Source organism: Narcine bancroftii, chromosome 2, assembly GCF_036971445.1.
Source record: "Narcine bancroftii isolate sNarBan1 chromosome 2, sNarBan1.hap1, whole genome shotgun sequence".
Lineage (NCBI taxonomy): Eukaryota > Metazoa > Chordata > Chondrichthyes > Torpediniformes > Narcinidae > Narcine > Narcine bancroftii.
Genome location: NC_091470.1, coordinates 229,320,874 through 229,339,251, shown reverse-complemented (window position 1 = coordinate 229,339,251; position 18,378 = coordinate 229,320,874). Strand labels below are relative to the sequence as shown.

The 18,378-nt window shown below is 43.2% G+C and overlaps 1 protein-coding gene across 18 annotated transcripts in view; it reads left to right on the top strand.

The window, feature by feature from the left end:
- Positions 1-18,378, top strand: part of ubr5 (ubiquitin protein ligase E3 component n-recognin 5) — a 165,403-nt gene that overhangs the window by 136,898 nt on the left and 10,127 nt on the right. For 11 of the 18 annotated variants that reach the window (XM_069920472.1, XM_069920471.1, XM_069920465.1 and 8 more), the window contains 12 exons: positions 616-729; positions 9,184-9,422; positions 9,529-9,649; positions 9,768-9,866; positions 10,505-10,748; positions 11,508-11,616; positions 12,990-13,134; positions 13,273-13,403; positions 13,800-13,860; positions 16,871-17,049; positions 17,143-17,227; positions 17,319-17,474. In XM_069920472.1, coding sequence (XP_069776573.1) covers positions 616-729; positions 9,184-9,422; positions 9,529-9,649; positions 9,768-9,866; positions 10,505-10,748; positions 11,508-11,616; positions 12,990-13,134; positions 13,273-13,403; positions 13,800-13,860; positions 16,871-17,049; positions 17,143-17,227; positions 17,319-17,474 — 1,683 coding nt within the window. The remainder of the gene's footprint in view (positions 1-615; positions 730-9,183; positions 9,423-9,528; positions 9,650-9,767; positions 9,867-10,504; positions 10,749-11,507; positions 11,617-12,989; positions 13,135-13,272; positions 13,404-13,799; positions 13,861-16,870; positions 17,050-17,142; positions 17,228-17,318; positions 17,475-18,378) is intronic. The other 7 variants (XM_069920480.1, XM_069920478.1, XM_069920469.1 and 4 more) reach the window with 3 other exon arrangements.

Below are 18,378 nucleotides of genomic sequence, written 5' to 3'. Positions count from 1 at the left end.
CAGTAGCAACAGCAAATCACTTTTAACAGTGTTTAAACAACAACAAGGGAAAGCTTTTTAAGCATTAAAATAATGTTTCATTCTCACCCAAAAGAAAGCTAGTTGCCACCGATCACCGACACATTCTGATGAGGCCCTGCTGCTGCCAGGAGTCCGCTCTCCTTGATGTTGCCAGGACAAGGAATTCTTCCAACCACTTGCAGCTGGGAGACAGTGGCACGCAGTTTGAGAGGGAGAGTTGGAGAGAAAAGTCAATAGGGGAAGTTAAAGAAAAAAAAATGGAAAGAGAGAGGGGAGGGAGTTACCTGAAACAAAGACAATTGTTCTAATTTCATGTTGAGTGAATTTTTTTCCCCCAACCTGTGAGTTCAGTTCGGCTTTGAAAAAATTTCAGATAAATTTCACTCAAATTTCAGATAAATTTCAGATTTCTGATTTCTGATTTGTTTCAGATAGCCTCATTTATCCAAAATGTTTTTTTAAAAATTGTGGATAAATGAGGATTTCAGATAATTGGAGTTGTACTGTAGTTGTCTCTGCAAATTGTAACTATGAAGACTATTGGTTAAGATGATTACTCCAGAGCAGTTTTGAGTTCTTTCCTTTATTTTATAGCCCAATGCCAGAAAGGAAGATTTATTTGGTCGCCCAAGCCAAGGTCTATATTCATCCTTTTCTGGACTAGGGAAAGGAATAACAGAAGTAACTGTGGATAGGAACTGTTTAGAGGTAAGGCAAAACCTAATGCACAAACACTTGCAATTCACTATTTGACAAATGAGCTTTCCTTTGTTTATAGAATTTGTTCATTTGTCATCATATTTCCCAGGGTGCAATGAAAAACTGCTTGCAAGCAGTTCCGTTAGACATTCCGTATCTAGTACAGAATTACAGAGAGATCAGTTAGTACAGAATAAAGGTAACACAATTTTACTGGTGTGAAGTTACTTCAGGGGTCTGATAATGTTGGGAAAGAAACTGTTTTTGAATCTGGCAGTGTGTGATCTCACACTTGTGAATCGTTTTCCTGACAGGAGAGTGAAATGTGTGGCTAGGTAGGATGTTGGCTGCTTTTCCAAGTCAGGATAGGGGAATGAGGTTTGTACTTGCTGCAGGCGCTGAAAATCTGAAATTAAATATAAAATTCTCATTATTTATACGAGGCCACATCTGTGCGAAGCACACTCGTGATAGTTTTTTTGTAACGAGTAATTTATATTTTTGTTTCAGCAACTGAACATTTTTTTAAACATTTTATTTTTTTTATTTGCATCAATTACAAACATATTTCTTCATCTTGAATAATACATTATAATAAAAACAATGCAAAAAGATAGATAATTTTATCCCCATTCCTCCCCTCCCCCAAAAGAAAGCAAAAAAAAGAAAGCACACCTGAATAATTTTACATCATTCATTATTTATATTTTTTAACCTATTCTATCTTGAACATATTAAGTGGGAGGAGTGGGTATAGCAGACAATATGGATGGATTTTTATCAACCAAATCCAGATATGGTTTCCAAATTGTATAAAATCTTTCTGGTTGGTTCCTTAAGTTATGTAATTTTTTTCTAATGGTATACGATTTTATATTTCCATGTGCCATCTATCCAACCCTACAATATTGTCCAACTTCCACATTACCGCCATACATTTCTTAGTCACCAGTATTGCTACATTCAAAAACTTTCGTTGATATTTGTCTAACTTCAATTTAGTATCTGTTTCATATAATTCACCTAGCAAATATTTTCTGGGATCTTTAGATATTTGTATCTACATAATTCATCCTAATAATACACACAAATCTTCCCAAAACTTTCCAACTTTTTTACACAACCAAACTGCATGTAGTAAGGTACCTATTTCCTTGTTACATCTGAAACACTTATCAGAACAGTTTGAATTAAGTTTGTCATTTATATGAAGTATAGTATAGCTGGTGTAAAAAAAAATGATATTGTATTATTTGATATTGACATTAATTGTATGAGTTACACTCTCTTGACACATTTTTGACCATACCAGCAACTGGACTTTCAATACTAAAGTACTACATTGGTTAAAATAAGATATTTGATGTTTAAAGTTATATTGTCAAGACCTTCAAAAAATGTAGTTCATTGTTTTTCCATATTTAGTGTTATGAAGTATTGGAGGTTAGCATTAGATTTTTTTGAGCACATTGGTACATCAGCAGATAAATGAACTGAGAAGATGAATATAGTTGTGATGAATGCCAGTGAGGGTTGTTTTCCAGAAGTACATCTTTCTAAAATGAAGATGGATTAATTGATTATCCATGTGAAAATTACCTCCAATTGTACGATATTTGAGAAGTGTCCTTTTTTTGCTCAATTTCTGCAAAAGTTTATTTGTTTATCACTAAATGCTCTATAAACTGGAGTAGATGAAAAACTCTAGACTTGTTTAAAATTCTTCTTAGTCTCTGTGCCACAACCCAGACAACCAACTTCAAGTAACAAGAAATTGCTTTTAAAAATTTTAGAGAATGTGTTCAATGTCGTGGTAGATCTTGGTACAGGTACACTATCCTTTATCCGGAACCCTTAGCGGCAGTGTGCTCCTAATTTCAGATTTTTCCAGATTTCGGAAAGCCAGATTTAAGCCCACCCGACTCGCGCTGCAGTTCTCCCCCTCGCCAGCCCGACTCACTCGCGCTGCCGGTCTCTCGCCAGCCCGACTCACTCGCGCTGCCGGTCTCTCGCCAGCCCGACTCACTCGCGCTGCCGGTCTCTCGCCAGCCCGACTCACTCGCGCTGCCGGTCTCTCGCCAGCCCGACTCACTCGCGCTGCCGGTCTCTCGCCAGCCCGACTCACTCGCGCTGCCGGTCTCTCGCCAGCCCGACTCACTCGCGCTGCCGGTCTCTCGCCAGCCCGACTCACTCGCGCTGCCGGTCTCTCGCCAGCCCGACTCACTCGCGCTGCCGGTCTCTCGCCAGCCCGACTCACTCGCGCTGCCGGTCTCTCGCCAGCCCGACTCACTCGCGCTGCCGGTCTCTCGCCAGCCCGACTCACTCGCGCTGCCGGTCTCTCGCCAGCCCGACTCACTCGCGCTGCCGGTCTCTCGCCAGCCCGACTCACTCGCGCTGCCGGTCTCTCGCCAGCCCGACTCACTCGCGCTGCCGGTCTCTCGCCAGCCCGACTCACTCGCGCTGCCGGTCTCTCGCCAGCCCGACTCACTCGCGCTGCCGGTCTCTCGCCAGCCCGACTCACTCGCGCTGCCGGTCTCTCGCCAGCCCGACTCACTCGCGCTGCCGGTCTCTCGCCAGCCCGACTCACTCGCGCTGCCGGTCTCTCGCCAGCCCGACTCACTCGCGCTGCCGGTCTCTCGCCAGCCCGACTCACTCGCGCTGCCGGTCTCTCGCCAGCCCGACTCACTCGCGCTGCCGGTCTCTCGCCAGCCCGACTCACTCGCGCTGCCGGTCTCTCGCCAGCCCGACTCACTCGCGCTGCCGGTCTCTCGCCAGCCCGACTCACTCGCGCTGCCGGTCTCTCGCCAGCCCGACTCACTCGCGCTGCCGGTCTCTCGCCAGCCCGACTCACTCGCGCTGCCGGTCTCTCGCCAGCCCGACTCACTCGCGCTGCCGGTCTCTCGCCAGCCCGACTCACTCGCGCTGCCGGTCTCTCGCCAGCCCGACTCACTCGCGCTGCCGGTCTCTCGCCAGCCCGACTCACTCGCGCTGCCGGTCTCTCGCCAGCCCGACTCACTCGCGCTGCCGGTCTCTCGCCAGCCCGACTCACTCGCGCTGCCGGTCTCTCGCCAGCCCGACTCACTCGCGCTGCCGGTCTCTCGCCAGCCCGACTCACTCGCGCTGCCGGTCTCTCGCCCCACTTGCCAGATTTTGGAGCTTTCCGGATAAAGAATAGTGTACCTGTACTGCATAGTTCTGTTTAAAGCTTTTAAGCAAGCTTAATGCTGTTCTTGCATGAAAATCAAGATTTTCAGCACATTTAAGTGGCACAGACCATTTGTATAAAGTTCTTTTGATGGTTTCAGGTGCATGACTATTCTGTAGATTAGACTGGCTTTTAGTTTGTGTTATAAATTGCCAGAGATCATTTTGTGCTGGGACAAAATTGCAGTCTTGTGGAAACTCCTGATTGGATTTAACTGAACATTAATTCTTCCAGTTAACTTTATCTCACATTCTCAATCTGTAAGAGCACTTAAAGAAATATATTTACATTTTGATCACATGTTCCCTCACTATTTTATTTCAGTGAACATGCAAACAAATGCCATTAAAGGGTTTCTGGCTTTCTTGGTATATTTATTTCAGTTGACTTTGAGTTTAAGTAATGAGACTTTTGAGCTGCAAGTCTTGAGAGATTTGTTGTGGAAAGGTTTTGAAGGCAACTAGAAAATTCTATTAACCCTTGTGTAACATTTAATACCCTATCATGGTAATCAACACATGAAAAAATCCCTGGTTTCAGATTTTTTTTTGGTTGCTGTATGGTTTTCTGCGTACCCTCTTGTTCACTTTCACCCATCTTTAGTAGCTCACTCACAACGAATTGGCTTTTTCTGGAAGGTTTGTAAAATAAACTCTTCCTTATACATTGGTCTGGCTCTGTTTTTAAATTGCTTTTGCTGACGAGTGTCTCTTCTTTATGAAAATTGTACAATACATTAAAAGACCTCCTGCAGGACAATTATTAGGATTCACTGCATCTTCTTCAAGCTCCATTTTCTAAAAATGCTGAAAATTATAAGTTCGGCATCTATGCAAAGAGACGGGTACAGTTTTGGTTCCAAGGTCCTTTGTCAGATCAGAAATGTTGATACTGTTTTTCTTTCCTCAGATGCTCCATGTCCTTCTGAATGCTTACAGCATCTTGTATTTAATATATTCAGCTTCTGCAGTTTTGATTTTCAAACTTTTAATCTTTTTGCTATGGTATGCGTGATATTATTCTGGATTGATGTCAGCATCTGCAGGTCGTTTTGATAATTATCAGAGTAGGTGATTGTTTATGATAACAGTCTAGTGATAGAGATCAGAAATTATGAATGTGCCAGCAAATAATGCTGAAAGATGTGTCACAGAATTTTGGCAAAAATTGTCCCTCCAGGACAGACCAGAATTAGTGTTGAATTCAGCGCAACGCTATTACAGTACAGGTACACAATCCTTTATCCGGAACCCTTGGGGGACAAGTGTGTTCCGAATTTCAGATTTTTCCAGATTTTGCAAAGCCAGATTTAAGCCCACCTGAATTGTGCTGCCGTATCCACCCCCACCCCCTTCCAGTCGCGCTGCTGAATTCTCCATCCCCCCCCACCTCTTCCGCCCGACTCGCGCTGCCGGTCTCCCGCCCGACTCGCGCTGCCGGTCTCCCGCCCGACTCGCGCTGCCGGTCTCCCGCCCGACTCGCGCTGCCGGTCTCCCGCCCGACTCGCGCTGCCGGTCTCCCGCCCGACTCGCGCTGCCGGTCTCCCGCCCGACTCGCGCTGCCGGTCTCCCGCCCGACTCGCGCTGCCGGTCTCCCGCCCGACTCGCGCTGCCGGTCTCCCGCCCGACTCGCGCTGCCGGTCTCCCGCCCGACTCGCGCTGCCGGTCTCCCGCCCGACTCGCGCTGCCGGTCTCCCGCCCGACTCGCGCTGCCGGTCTCCCGCCCGACTCGCGCTGCCGGTCTCCCGCCCGACTCGCGCTGCCGGTCTCCCGCCCGACTCGCGCTGCCGGTCTCCCGCCCGACTCGCGCTGCCGGTCTCCCGCCCGACTCGCGCTGCCGGTCTCCCGCCCGACTCGCGCTGCCGGTCTCCCGCCCGACTCGCGCTGCCGGTCTCCCGCCCGACTCGCGCTGCCGGTCTCCCGCCCGACTCGCGCTGCCGGTCTCCCGCCCGACTCGCGCTGCCGGTCTCCCGCCCGACTCGCGCTGCCGGTCTCCCGCCCGACTCGCGCTGCCGGTCTCCCGCCCGACTCGCGCTGCCGGTCTCCCGCCCGACTCGCGCTGCCGGTCTCCCGCCCGACTCGCGCTGCCGGTCTCCCGCCCGACTCGCGCTGCCGGTCTCCCGCCCGACTCGCGCTGCCGGTCTCCCGCCCGACTCGCGCTGCCGGTCTCCCGCCCGACTCGCGCTGCCGGTCTCCCGCCCGACTCGCGCTGCCGGTCTCCCGCCCGACTCGCGCTGCCGGTCTCCCGCCCGACTCGCGCTGCCGGTCTCCCGCCCGACTCGCGCTGCCGGTCTCCCGCCCGACTCGCGCTGCCGGTCTCCCGCCCGACTCGCGCTGCCGGTCTCCCGCCCGACTCGCGCTGCCGGTCTCCCGCCCGACTCGCGCTGCCGGTCTCCCGCCCGACTCGCGCTGCCGGTCTCCCGCCCGACTCGCGCTGCCGGTCTCCCGCCCGACTCGCGCTGCCGGATTTTAGATGTCCGGATAAAGGATTGTGTACCTGTACTAACAACTTGGATTCTAATCCATTGCTGTCTATAAGGAATTTGTATATCCTCTCAGTGACCTGCATGAGTTTCTCTGGTGCTTCAGTTTCTAAATTTAAAAAAAAATTTAAATTTAGACATACAGCATGGTAATGGGCCCTTTTGGTCCACAAGCCTGTGCAGCCCATTTGCATCCAATTGACCTCCAGCCAGCCCCAGTACATTTTAGAGGAGTGAGAGGAAATGAGCACCCAGAGGAAACCAGTGTAGATACTAGAATGTACAAACTCCTTACAGACAGCGCGGGATTCGAACCTGATCATTGGCGCTGTAACAGCATTGCGCTAACCGCTACACTAACCATTTCTTTCTACGTTCCAGGAGTTGGTAGTAAATCTGTAGACACCATGGTTGAAGTAAAAAACAAAATACTGGAGGAACTCAGAAGGTCAAATAGTGTCCTTTATGTAGCAATGGTAAAAAATACATAACCGACGTTTTGGGCTTGAGCCCTTCTTCGAGTATGAGAGAATGTTGGCAGATGTCCAATCAAAAAGATGGAAGCGGGGGGGTGGAAAAGACGGGAGATGATAGGTGGAGAAGGAAGTGAGGGGATAGCAGCGATCAAGGGAAGGGGAGATGGCTGGGTGGGTGAAAAGGGAAGGGGAAGATGGAAAAGGGGAGGGGTGAAAGGCAAGTAGGTTAGCAGAAAGAAGAGAAATCTATGTTAATGCTATCTGCTGGAGGGTGCCCAGATGGAAAATAAAGATGTTGTTCCTTCAATTTGCAGGTGGTCAAGGTGGAATAGCACATAAGGCCATGGACAGACATGTGAGTTTGGGGGTGTGACTCAGAATAGTAATGGTTGACAACTGGGAGGTCTCTGTTGTGGCAAACAGAGTAGAGATGCTGAACTAAGTGATCTCCCAATCTTGATTCCATCCCCCTCTCTGAATTTCTCTGTCTCTGCCGTGTCTGTTCCAAAGATGGTCTTCCAGTCCGGATCTTCCAAAATGTCTGCCTTCTTCCACAAACGTGGCTTACTCTCCACCACTATCAACTCAGCCCTCACCCGCTTCTCCTCCATTTCTCGCTCATCTGCCCTGGCCCCCTCTGCCCCCAGATGCAACAAACATGGAATCCTCCTCATCCTCACCTTCCAGCCTCTGCATCCAATGCTTTATCTGTTGGAATTTCTGGCACTTACTACATGATCCCACCACTAGACACATTTTTCCTCACTCCTCCTCACCTATTGCCCCTTCTTTCCTTACCCCAGCATCACCACCACCACTCCCCAGACACCTTCCCCTATGGCTGCAGGAGGTACAATACTTGGGCCCACTCCTCCTCTCTTACCACAGTTTGGAGCCCCAAACAGGCCCTTCAAATGAAGAGAACACTTCTCTTATATATCCACAGGACTGATTTACTGCATCTGGTGCTCCCTTTGTGGTCTTCTCTCCATCGGAGAGACTGGGCGCAGACTGGGAGATCGGTTTGCTCAGCACCTCTACTCTGTCCACCACAACAGAGATTTCCTAGTAGCCAACCATTTCAATTCTGAGTCACGCTCCTACATTCACATGGCTTATGTACTATCCACCCTGACCACCTTCAGATTGGAGGAAATGGGCACTATCAAGCTAGATGGCATTAACATTGACTTCTCTGCTTTCTGCTAGACTTGCTCACCATTTTTCCCCTCCCTTTTCCAGTCTTTATGGTTCTCTCCTCCTTACCCACCCAGCCATCCCTCCTCCCCCTCATTGCTGCTGTCCCCTCCTCCTTTTCTCCACCTATAATATCCTGCCTTTGCCACCCACTCCCCACCCCCTCCATCTTGTTTGGACAGCTGCCAACATTCTCTCATACCTTGATGAAGGGCTCAAGCCTGAAACATTGGTTATGTATTTTTAACCTTTGCTACATAAAGGACACTGTTTGACCTGCTGAGTTTCTCCAGCATTTTGTGTTTTTACTCCTGGAGTTAGTAGGTTAATTGGTCACATGGGTGTATTTGGGCGGCACAGGAGCGTGGGCCGAAAGGGCTGTTACCATTAAAAAAAATTATGCCCCTGCTTTTCAAGGATGATGTATTTTCCCTTAATGATAGAGTTTCTCCTTGATTTTGTGAATTCCCAAGATCTGACAACTTAAGGAATGAATGCCTCATTTCAACTCGATCTGTTGATGTCACTTCATGCCATTACTTCTACTGTAGTTTGACACCAACTTTCATTGTAATCCCAATAGCTGTGTTAAAGTAGTAACAGCCCTCCAAATGAGCAAATTAGTTGGGCTTCTATGAGTGCCTCTCAGTTTCAGTGCACACATTCTGTTTCCTATTTCAGCACCTGGCTGCAATGTTTGTTCAGAAGAACATATGTTCCCATTTCTTTTCCCTGTTGGGGAAAGGTTTTCTTCTGGCCTGGTTGGAATACAATGTTTCTTTTGAAAATAGTGAAAATTAAACTCCGTGTTTGATTGTGTTTACTTGCTTTATTTCTCAGCCAAGAATCCAGATATTTGAACTCCTTAGATGTCCATTTTTTTGTCAAAATGTCTTGTACGTAGCTAAAAGTTTATTAAATTTTCATGTTCTAAATTTTAATGAAGGGGGTGCAATTGATTCCTTGATTTAATTCTTTCATCTCCATTCAATTATTATTCATGGATATTCTTGGTTATTCTGCCCTTGTTCTATCTTCAAAAACCCAGAGCTGATAGCTAAGTCCACAAATTAAACTTTTAAATTTTAGCTAATTTTTATCAGTATTGTGGTCCAATACAGGTACTTCCCACAAAAATGTCTTACTCATCAAACCTCAAGAATGTTACGAGTGTGCAGAATCGGCAGAGGAAGACAACTGATGAACAAGTATTACCAGAAGATGAATCTGAAAATTCACGAATAGGTCCATCTGCTCAAGACCTCGCAGCACAACTAAAAAGTAGTTTGCTGGCTGAGATTGGGCTAACTGAAAGTGAAGGACCACCACTTACATCTTTCAGGTAACTGTTTTATCAATTGGATTCTCTACTATCCAGCTATCTTTCAATGGTTCAAAACAATGACAGTTTGTGGTAGAAATTCAGCATCCATTGTTTCATTTAACAGGCCACAGTGTAGTTTCATGGGAATGGTGATTTCTCACGACATGTTACTAGGACGTTGGCGATTGTCTTTGGAGCTCTTTGGCAGAGTATTTATGGAAGATGTTGGGGCTGAACCTGGTTCGGTAGGTAAAATGTCACATCGTGACATTGCTGTTTTGTAAACAAAAAAATTCAAAGTTACTAATTATTTTCAAGATTATTGTAGTTTTGTGTTGCATTTGAATTAAATTTCTCCATTAGATCTTGACTGAACTTGGTGGGTTTGAAGTGAAAGAATCTAAATTCCGGAGGGAAATGGAGAAACTAAGAAATGCTCAATCCAGAGATCTAACTCTTGAGGTAAGGCTTGGTGTGATTTCATAATTGCTCATTGGATAACTGTAACTTATTGGCATCTGTATCCCATGTCACCTTAAATCTTGAGCTGTAGTATGGAAGATTAATTTTTGTATTTGCAAGTTGTATCAGATTTTTTAAAAAGAAACGCAAAGCCATATATAAATGAACTGATATTTTATTTATTTCCAATGCTCTTTGGAATTATTGATATTTAAGTTGGGCTCGGCCTCTTGGATAATATAGGTACTTAAGTGTCTCTGAGCAATAATTATCCAATGGCCACACCCCCCTCCCCACCCCTTTTCCAACAATATATTCTCCAGTCAGGTGGTAGTGTTCATGTGTTAGCTTGTCACAGTGGGTTTTGAATGTTATTGAAAGAATAAATTTGGGGGCTAACTGGATTATACAAATTTTTATTTCCAGATTTTGGCAGTCTCTTTTTGTAGAAGTATTGATATCACGCAAATTGAAAAACGGTGGTTCAGTGTTTAGTGTTTAAAATCTGTTTTTATTACCTAGCCATTAACATGATTTTTTTTATCTCGGTACTTGCTCCCTTTCTTGTAACTAGTAAAATAATTCTGGGAATTTTAACAAAGTAAGTGAAAGGTTAATTTTAATGTGTGACATTTCAGGTTGATCGTGATCGCGACCTCTTGATTCAACAAACAATGAGGCAACTGAATAATCATTTTGGTCGCAGATGCACCACAACTCCAATGACGGTGCACAGGGTGAAGGTCACTTTCAAAGATGAGCCAGGAGAGGGCAGTGGAGTGGCTCGAAGTTTTTACACAGCAATTGCTCAAGCATTTCTCTCCAGTGAAAAATTGCCAAATCTGGACTGCATACAGAATGCTAGCAAGGGATTGCAAACTAGTATGTGATTTTAAAAAATATTTCACAAATATAAGTGGCTTGTGTATGCGAGTACTTTTTTATATAATTTGTGGTTGGAAGATTAGAATAAAACTGGGTTTTACATATATCTTTAGAATTGTCATAGAATGATACTGCATCTAAATTGGTGTGGAGTATATGAAAAAACTGCAATAATCTGAAAGTTGACTGAAACTTTTGATAATTGATAGGATTAAATTGACTTAAATCAAGATTACCCATTGATACATATTTTACAACTTTCATTTTCTAACCTTGATAATCCAAATCATTATGTCAGAGGAGCAGATTGCAAAACTATCAGAATAGATTTGTTAGAAACTGGTCTTATTTCCTTGAAGAAAGCATGTGATTAAACTGCTGAACTCTGAAATTCAAGCTAATCTTACATAACTGTAAGATTATGTAACTGCAGAATGTCGAGATGTTGGGCCTGTTTGCCCTGCCAGTTGAAGATGAGGGTCACTTCTGCATATTTGGTCCTTCCTGTATATTTTGTTTAAGGATTAATAAAAATCTACCTTTGCTGTTTTTCTGGTAGTCTGTAGATGGAAAGCTGATCTTTCATCTGATTATTTCAGAAACAGGAATACATTTTATGAATTGACAATATATTCATATTGCTTCAGAATAAACTAAAATTTGGTTGTTTTTCATTTTGTTACTTTAATCAGTGGAACTGGTTATAAGTAATTGAGTATAGAAGCTAAATATGTTAAGTGGTTGTTTATGGTTTAGGCCTAATGCAGCGCTTGAGAAATCGGGAGAGAGAGCGGGAAAGAGAGAGAGAAAGAGAAATGAGGCGAAGTGGTGGAATGAGAGCAGGCTCTCGTCGAGATAGAGATCGGTGAGTGAATTTTTCTATAACCACCTGTTGATGTCAAACGATTTAATGTGACAAAATAATCATATTCTTGTCATATTCTGTTTAATCTGGTTCCTTCGATTGAACGACCAAATTGTGACTCTGTCCAGTGTCAAGGTTGTATTTGGCTCCAGGTTGAAGAGGAGAGAATTGAGCAGTGGAATAGAGTCCACTCCTAGATATTTTGTAACCTTGCAAAATTAATTTGTTAAGTTCAATAGCATCACATTTAAGTTTCCAGAAAATACCCTGATTATCCAAAAACTTTTTTGTAAATAAACTGAAAAAATGCCACTCTATATTGACTATTCCAGCTATTTATATTCATGTGAACTGTACTGTTATCCTGCCAGCTCAGTCAAAAAAATATATTCTATTTTCTTCCTAATCTTTTGTCTGTTACTGGATATTTTTACCAGCAGAATGATTGGTACATTTTGTGTTATAATCTTGAGTTTTAATTGTGGGACCTTAACTGATTGTGATCAAACATAGCAAGTAAAGACCTATTATTTATATACAAAAATTATGATTGCAACTGGGTTTGGGTTATTAGTCAAATAGAAATTACCTGTACCTCAATGGAAGTTGCTCAAAAAGATTAATCATTTCTGTAATGTAGATGCTCTTTCTTTCCCCCCCCCCCCCCCCATTCAGCTCTGATTGAATAACATCATTGTTTCTGAGCTCCACTTATTAAACTAGATACACATTGAAAATTCTTCACAGAAAACCAAAAATTGAAAGGCACAGTTTTTAACCGACTGGTTTAAATATTTTACAAGTCAAAAATAAAAATTTGAACAGAAGATGAAGCAGAAGCTGGGATGCAAATAATTTTTAAAATGTGGTTTTAAAATCTTTTACTTTTCTCTTTTCAAAATTCCATGTAACATCACTGATTTCTCAAGTAGAAATTTTGTGAAACGGTAATCATTGTTTTTAAATTGCCAAATTTTTAGGGTATTAGTTTGCGGATAGCCAAATTTTCTATTTTCTTTTATGCTGAAAAAGCCCATAAAATAGCAAAGTCTGTGAGGTTGTAGGTGATCAGTGACAAATCCCTCTGGATTACTGATCTGAACTGCATCTCTGCTACTCCAGAAATGATTGTCTGTTTCACGTAAGAAAAGCAAACATTGACAGCTTCATTGTCATTGCAAGTACAACATCTGGACTATTATTTAGTTTGCCATTATATCAAGGTTCTTTTTGTAAATCCTACTCTTTCACAAATACATTGGAGTCCAATCTAAATTAATAGTGTGTGTAAATAATGCATGCATTGATCCTCCAATGAGTTCTTGTGTAATATAATCATTATTTTTATTGAAATTTATGCTCTTAATTTGTAGGGAATCAAGAAGGCAACTATCAATAGATACTAGGCCATTCCGGCCCGCATCAGAAGGAAATCCTAGTGATGATCCAGATCCGCTACCAGCCCATCGACAAGCACTTGGAGAGCGGCTATATCCTCGAGTTCAAGCAATGCAGCCAGTGAGTGGGCTGAGAAATGTTTTTGGCTCTTCTTTACCAATTCTCATCATGGGTGCAATTACTCTAGAACGTTTTCTGCATAAACATTTTTGGTAATTTCTAACAGAAAGTAGTAATATCTTAATTTTTGTATTTCAGGCATTTGCAAGTAAAATTACTGGAATGTTACTAGAATTATCCCCTGCACAGCTCCTGCTGCTTCTAGCTAGTGAAGACTCGTTAAGAGCAAGGGTTGATGAGGCCATGGAACTTATAATTGCACATGGAAGGTAAAGTGCATTAACCTTCATCTAAAAACTGTAGAGATTGGAAATCTAAATTAAAAACAAAGTCTGGAATCTTTAACTGTTCGGTAAGCATCTATGGAAAGAGAAACCGATTTAGTGTTTTAGGTCAATGACCATTCACACAGAATGCAAGGCAACATCTCCACATATGCGGTAAAAGTCTGCAGGCACAGTGATTGAAGTAAAAACACAATGCTGGAGAAACTCGGCAGGTAAAACAGTGAAATTTAAATAGCAAAGATCAATATACTTGACCTGTGTTTTGGGCCTGAGCTGTTCATGTATGCAGTCTGACCTGTGGACTATTGCCACTGTATTCTAGTTTTATTTCCTCTTTCTAAATCTGTGTGTTTCTATAACATTGCGTTTATTTTGCAGGGAAAATGGCGCTGATAGTATATTGGACTTGGGATTGCTTGATTCATCAGATAAATCCCAGGTAGTGAAATTTCATTTCTGTGAATACATTTTGCTTTCTATTTAAGGTTGCAGAGTATTATAAATAGTAAAAAGACTTGTTCTTAATGAAAGATACAGAGCAAGTCAAATTATGTCTGCATTAATGTTCATTTTGTATGACCATTTTTATGATCTGTTTTTATTAGATTTAATGGGTAGTAATCCTTCATTTTTGAGGAAGTTTTGCTTTCTACAGAAGCCAGCCATTGCTAGTTGAAGTTTTATTTTTCTCTAGCCTAATGTTTGAATTGCTAATACTGGAATTGTAATGACCTAGCCTGATTATAGAGTCCAAGAGATCCACAGTGAGGAAACGGGCCCTCGGCCCAACTTGTCCATGTCAGTCAAATTAGTCGTATTTTATCCAAATCACTCTTAAAAACTTTCCTATCTATGTGCCTGTACAAGTGTCTTTTAAACGTTACAATTGATCTGGTTTCTACCACTTCCTCTAGTTCCGTGTAACTAATGCCCTCTGTGTGACAACAATGCCCTTAATTTTTTTCCCTTTCACCTTAAATATCTGCCCTTTAATTTTAGATTCCTCTATTCTCAGTTTAAAGGTATGACTATTTATTTTATCTAGGCCCCCAAATGATAACATAACCCTTTCAGATGACAGCTTAGTCTCCAACACTCCAGTGAGAAAAGTCTTACAATTCTGACACTATTTTTGCTCCTGTACTTATTTCCCTGACTGATGAAGCCAAGTGTGCCAACGCACCTTCACTACCTTGTGTGTCTTCAATGTCACTTTCCTGGAACTATATACCCCCATGTTTCTTTGCTCTCCAACACTCCCCAGGATCCTACCATTCATGTGAAAGTCAGATGTTAAGCTCGCTGGCCTGTTCCTTCACTTGTCCTTGCAGGCCTTTTTAAAATAAAGGCACCACAGTAGCCACCTTTCAGTCTTCTGGCACCTCACCCTTGCTTAACGATGATGTATACATCTCTGCCAGGATTCCTGCGTTTTTTTTTTCCTATCTTTCCATAACAATCTGGAACACACATGATCAGGTCTCTAAGATGTATCTTTATGCATTTTAATAACTCCAGCATAATGGACTCTCTTCATGACAATACTATTTATTTCCCTCAGTTCCATAGCCTTCCTGTCTTTCTCCGTGTCAAATACAGATGAGGAATACTCATAAGGAGCTGCTGTGGTTCTGCACATAGATGACTGATTAAATGTTTCTTCCTCTAAATACTCTTTTGCCTTGTGCAATCTCTTCGAGTTTTGCCCATCCTTATCTCCAGTGGTTATTCCCCTCCTTCTTTGGCTTGGCTTCGCAGTCGAAGATTTATGGAGGGGTAAATGTCCACATCAGCTGCAGGCTCGTTTGTGGCTGACAAGTCCGATGCGGGACAGGCAGACACGGTTGCAGGGGAAAATTTGTTGGTTGGGATTGGGAGTTGGGTTTTTCCTCCTTTGTCTTTTGTCAGTGAGGTGGGCTCTGCGGTCTTCTTCAAAGGAAGTTGCTGCCCGCCGAACTGTGAGGCGCCAAGATGCACGGTTTGAGGCGATATCAGCCCACTGGCGGTGGTCAATGTGGCAGGCACCAAGAGATTTCTTTAGGCAGTCCTTGTACCTCTTCTTTGGTGCACCTCTGACACGATGGCCAGTGGAAAGCTCGCCATATAACACGATCTTGGGATGGTGATGGTCCTCCATTCTGGAGATGTGACCTACACAGCGCAGTTGGATCTTCAACAGCGTGGATTCGATGCTGTCGGCCTCTGCCATCTCGAGTACTTCGATGTTAGGGATGAAGTCACTCCAATGAATGTTGAGGATGGAGCGGAGACAACGCTGGTGGAAGCGTTCTAGGAGCCGTAGGTGATGCTGGTAGAGGACCCATGATTCGGAGCTGAACAGGAGTGTGGGTATGACAATGGCTCTATATACGCTTATCTTTGTGAGGTTTTTCAGTTGGTTGTTTTTCCAGACTCTTTTGTGTAGTCTTCCAAAGGTGCTATTTGCCTTGGTGAGTCTGTTGTCTATCTCGTTGTCGATCCTTGCATCTGATGAAATGGTGCAGCCGAGATAGGTAAACTGGTTGACTGTTTTGAGTTTTGTGTGCCCGGTGGAGATGTGGGGGGGCTGGCTGATGGAGGACCTCAGTTTTCTTCAGGCTGACTTCCAGGCCAAACATTTTGGCAGTTTCCGCAAAACAGGACGTCAAGCGCTGAAGAGCTGACATGGTCTTTGCCCTTAGACAGCTCCAAGAAAAGTGCAGAGAACAAAACAAAGGACTCTACATCACCTTTGTTGACCTCACCAAAGCCTTCGACACTGTGAGCAGGAAAGGGCTTTGGCAAATAATAGATCGCCTTGGATGCCCCCCAAAGTTCCTCAACATGATTATCCAACTGCAGAAAAACAAACAAGGTCGGGTCAGATACAGCAATGAGCTCTCTGAACCCTTCTCCATTAACAATGGCGTGAAGCAAGGCTGCGTTCTCGCACCAACCCTCTTTTCAATCTTCTTCAGCATGATGCTGAACCAAGCCATGAAAGACCTCAACAATGAAGACGCTGTTTACATCCGGTACCGCACGGATGGCAGTCTCTTCAATCTGAGGCGCCTGCAAGCTCACACATTCCCCTCCTTACTTCCCTCTTAAATAACTTCTACACCCTCCATACAAAGACCATATGAGATTTGCTTAATTTCAGTGGTTTATAACTAACTTGTACCTCCTTTTTCTTGACCAGGTTGATCCTAAATATATCTGGTCAACAAGGGTTCCCTATTCTTGCCAGCCTTTTCCTTCACAGGAGAATGATTTCCCTGAACCCCTTTCTTTTGTTGCAATGGCCTGTTGCATTCAATCTTTTAGTTCCTCACATGTACCATCAAAATTTGCCCTCCCCAATTGAGAGCTTCAATTCTGATATTGCAGGAGAAAATAGGAAGAGTAGAGATTTAAATGAGCTAACCAATGAGCTTGATGTTTTTAAAAAAAATTTTCTTAATCTGCAGCAGGACACTAGAAAACGGCATGGCTCAAGTCGAAGTGTGGTCGACATGGAATTAGATGAACCAGATGATGGTGATGATAACGCTCCGTTATTCTACCAACCCGGAAAGCGAGGATTCTACTCACCAAGGCCAGGCAAAAATACAGAAGCACGTCTCAACTGTTTCCGTAATATTGGCAGGTAAATTGTACTGTGGCATTATTACGGTTCTGTGTCATAAATTTGTTTTTATCTTTAAAATGAAGATCATGACTATTTTTGCATTCCTTTCAGGATATTGGGCTTGTGTTTGCTACAAAATGAACTTTGCCCTATAACACTAAATAGGCATGTTATTAAAGTTCTACTAGGAAGAAAAGTAAGTAGCATCATGAATCAAAATAGTTATGAATATATTGTTTGCATTTTATACAGACTTACTGAAAGTAATGATTTTTAATTATTTTCAGGTGAATTGGCATGACTTTGCTTTCTTTGATCATGTGATGTATGAAAGTTTACGACAACTCATCCTTGCTTCTCAGAGTCAGGATGCATATGCAGTGTTTGCAGCAATGGACCTTGCTTTTGCTATTGATCTTTGTAAAGAAGAAGGCGGAGGACAGGTACAGTGATTTTGTATGAAAGCTTGGTTATAATTGCAGCTACATGAGTTAATGACTGTGATATCCATAATATGTGTCACTTTAAAAGACTGGTCTTACAGAACAAAAACAAATTTAGTATCTTTTAATCAAAAGAAAAATGTTCACAGTAAAGACGAACAGTTTTTGGTTAATATTCGGAGACAGAAGTCAAAAGTGCATTTGAAGTTGCATTGTGTGTAGTCTTGGCACCTTTTATAAATGTTTCAGAAATTAGTTTAGATTTTAACTTGATTCCTTATAGTCGTTGGGGTAACTAGCCAGCAGGTATCAACAAGTTGGAGAATCTTCATTCTTTTATTTGGATCCAAGAAGAACTTGATTACAAGTTGAGTAAATTAAAGTAAATAGCAATAGCCAAGTCCCTTCCATCCACTGAGACCTCAATGTGAGGTGCTGCCCTCATCACCTTGGTCACAACCTCTTCCTGCTGCTACTTTCAGACAGAAAGAACAGAAACTTAAAGTCCAGATTAAAGGACTTTTTCCAACAGCTGTCAAGCTCTTGATCCTCTCCTTACTGCCCTACTCCAGCACCACTAAAAAGGCTTGGCTGCACTGTTGAAACACCTTTTTTCCTTGCACTCCAATAACTGAATATTTATTATCTACCTTTTAAATTTATCCTTTTCCATCCAGTTATTTAATGAATACTGGAGTTTTTCCTCAATGTACCTATTGGGTTGCAACAATTAAGATCTTCAGTACACATGTACTTGTTTATTTTACAGACTCAAAGTAATTTCAACAATCAGGGAACGTACAGAGTTTGTGTTTTGTTCCTCCCCCTGCCCCCAAATATAACCATACTGATTATACATTATACAAATATAAGTGGAGTTCAGATCCTCCACCAAAAACCTAAA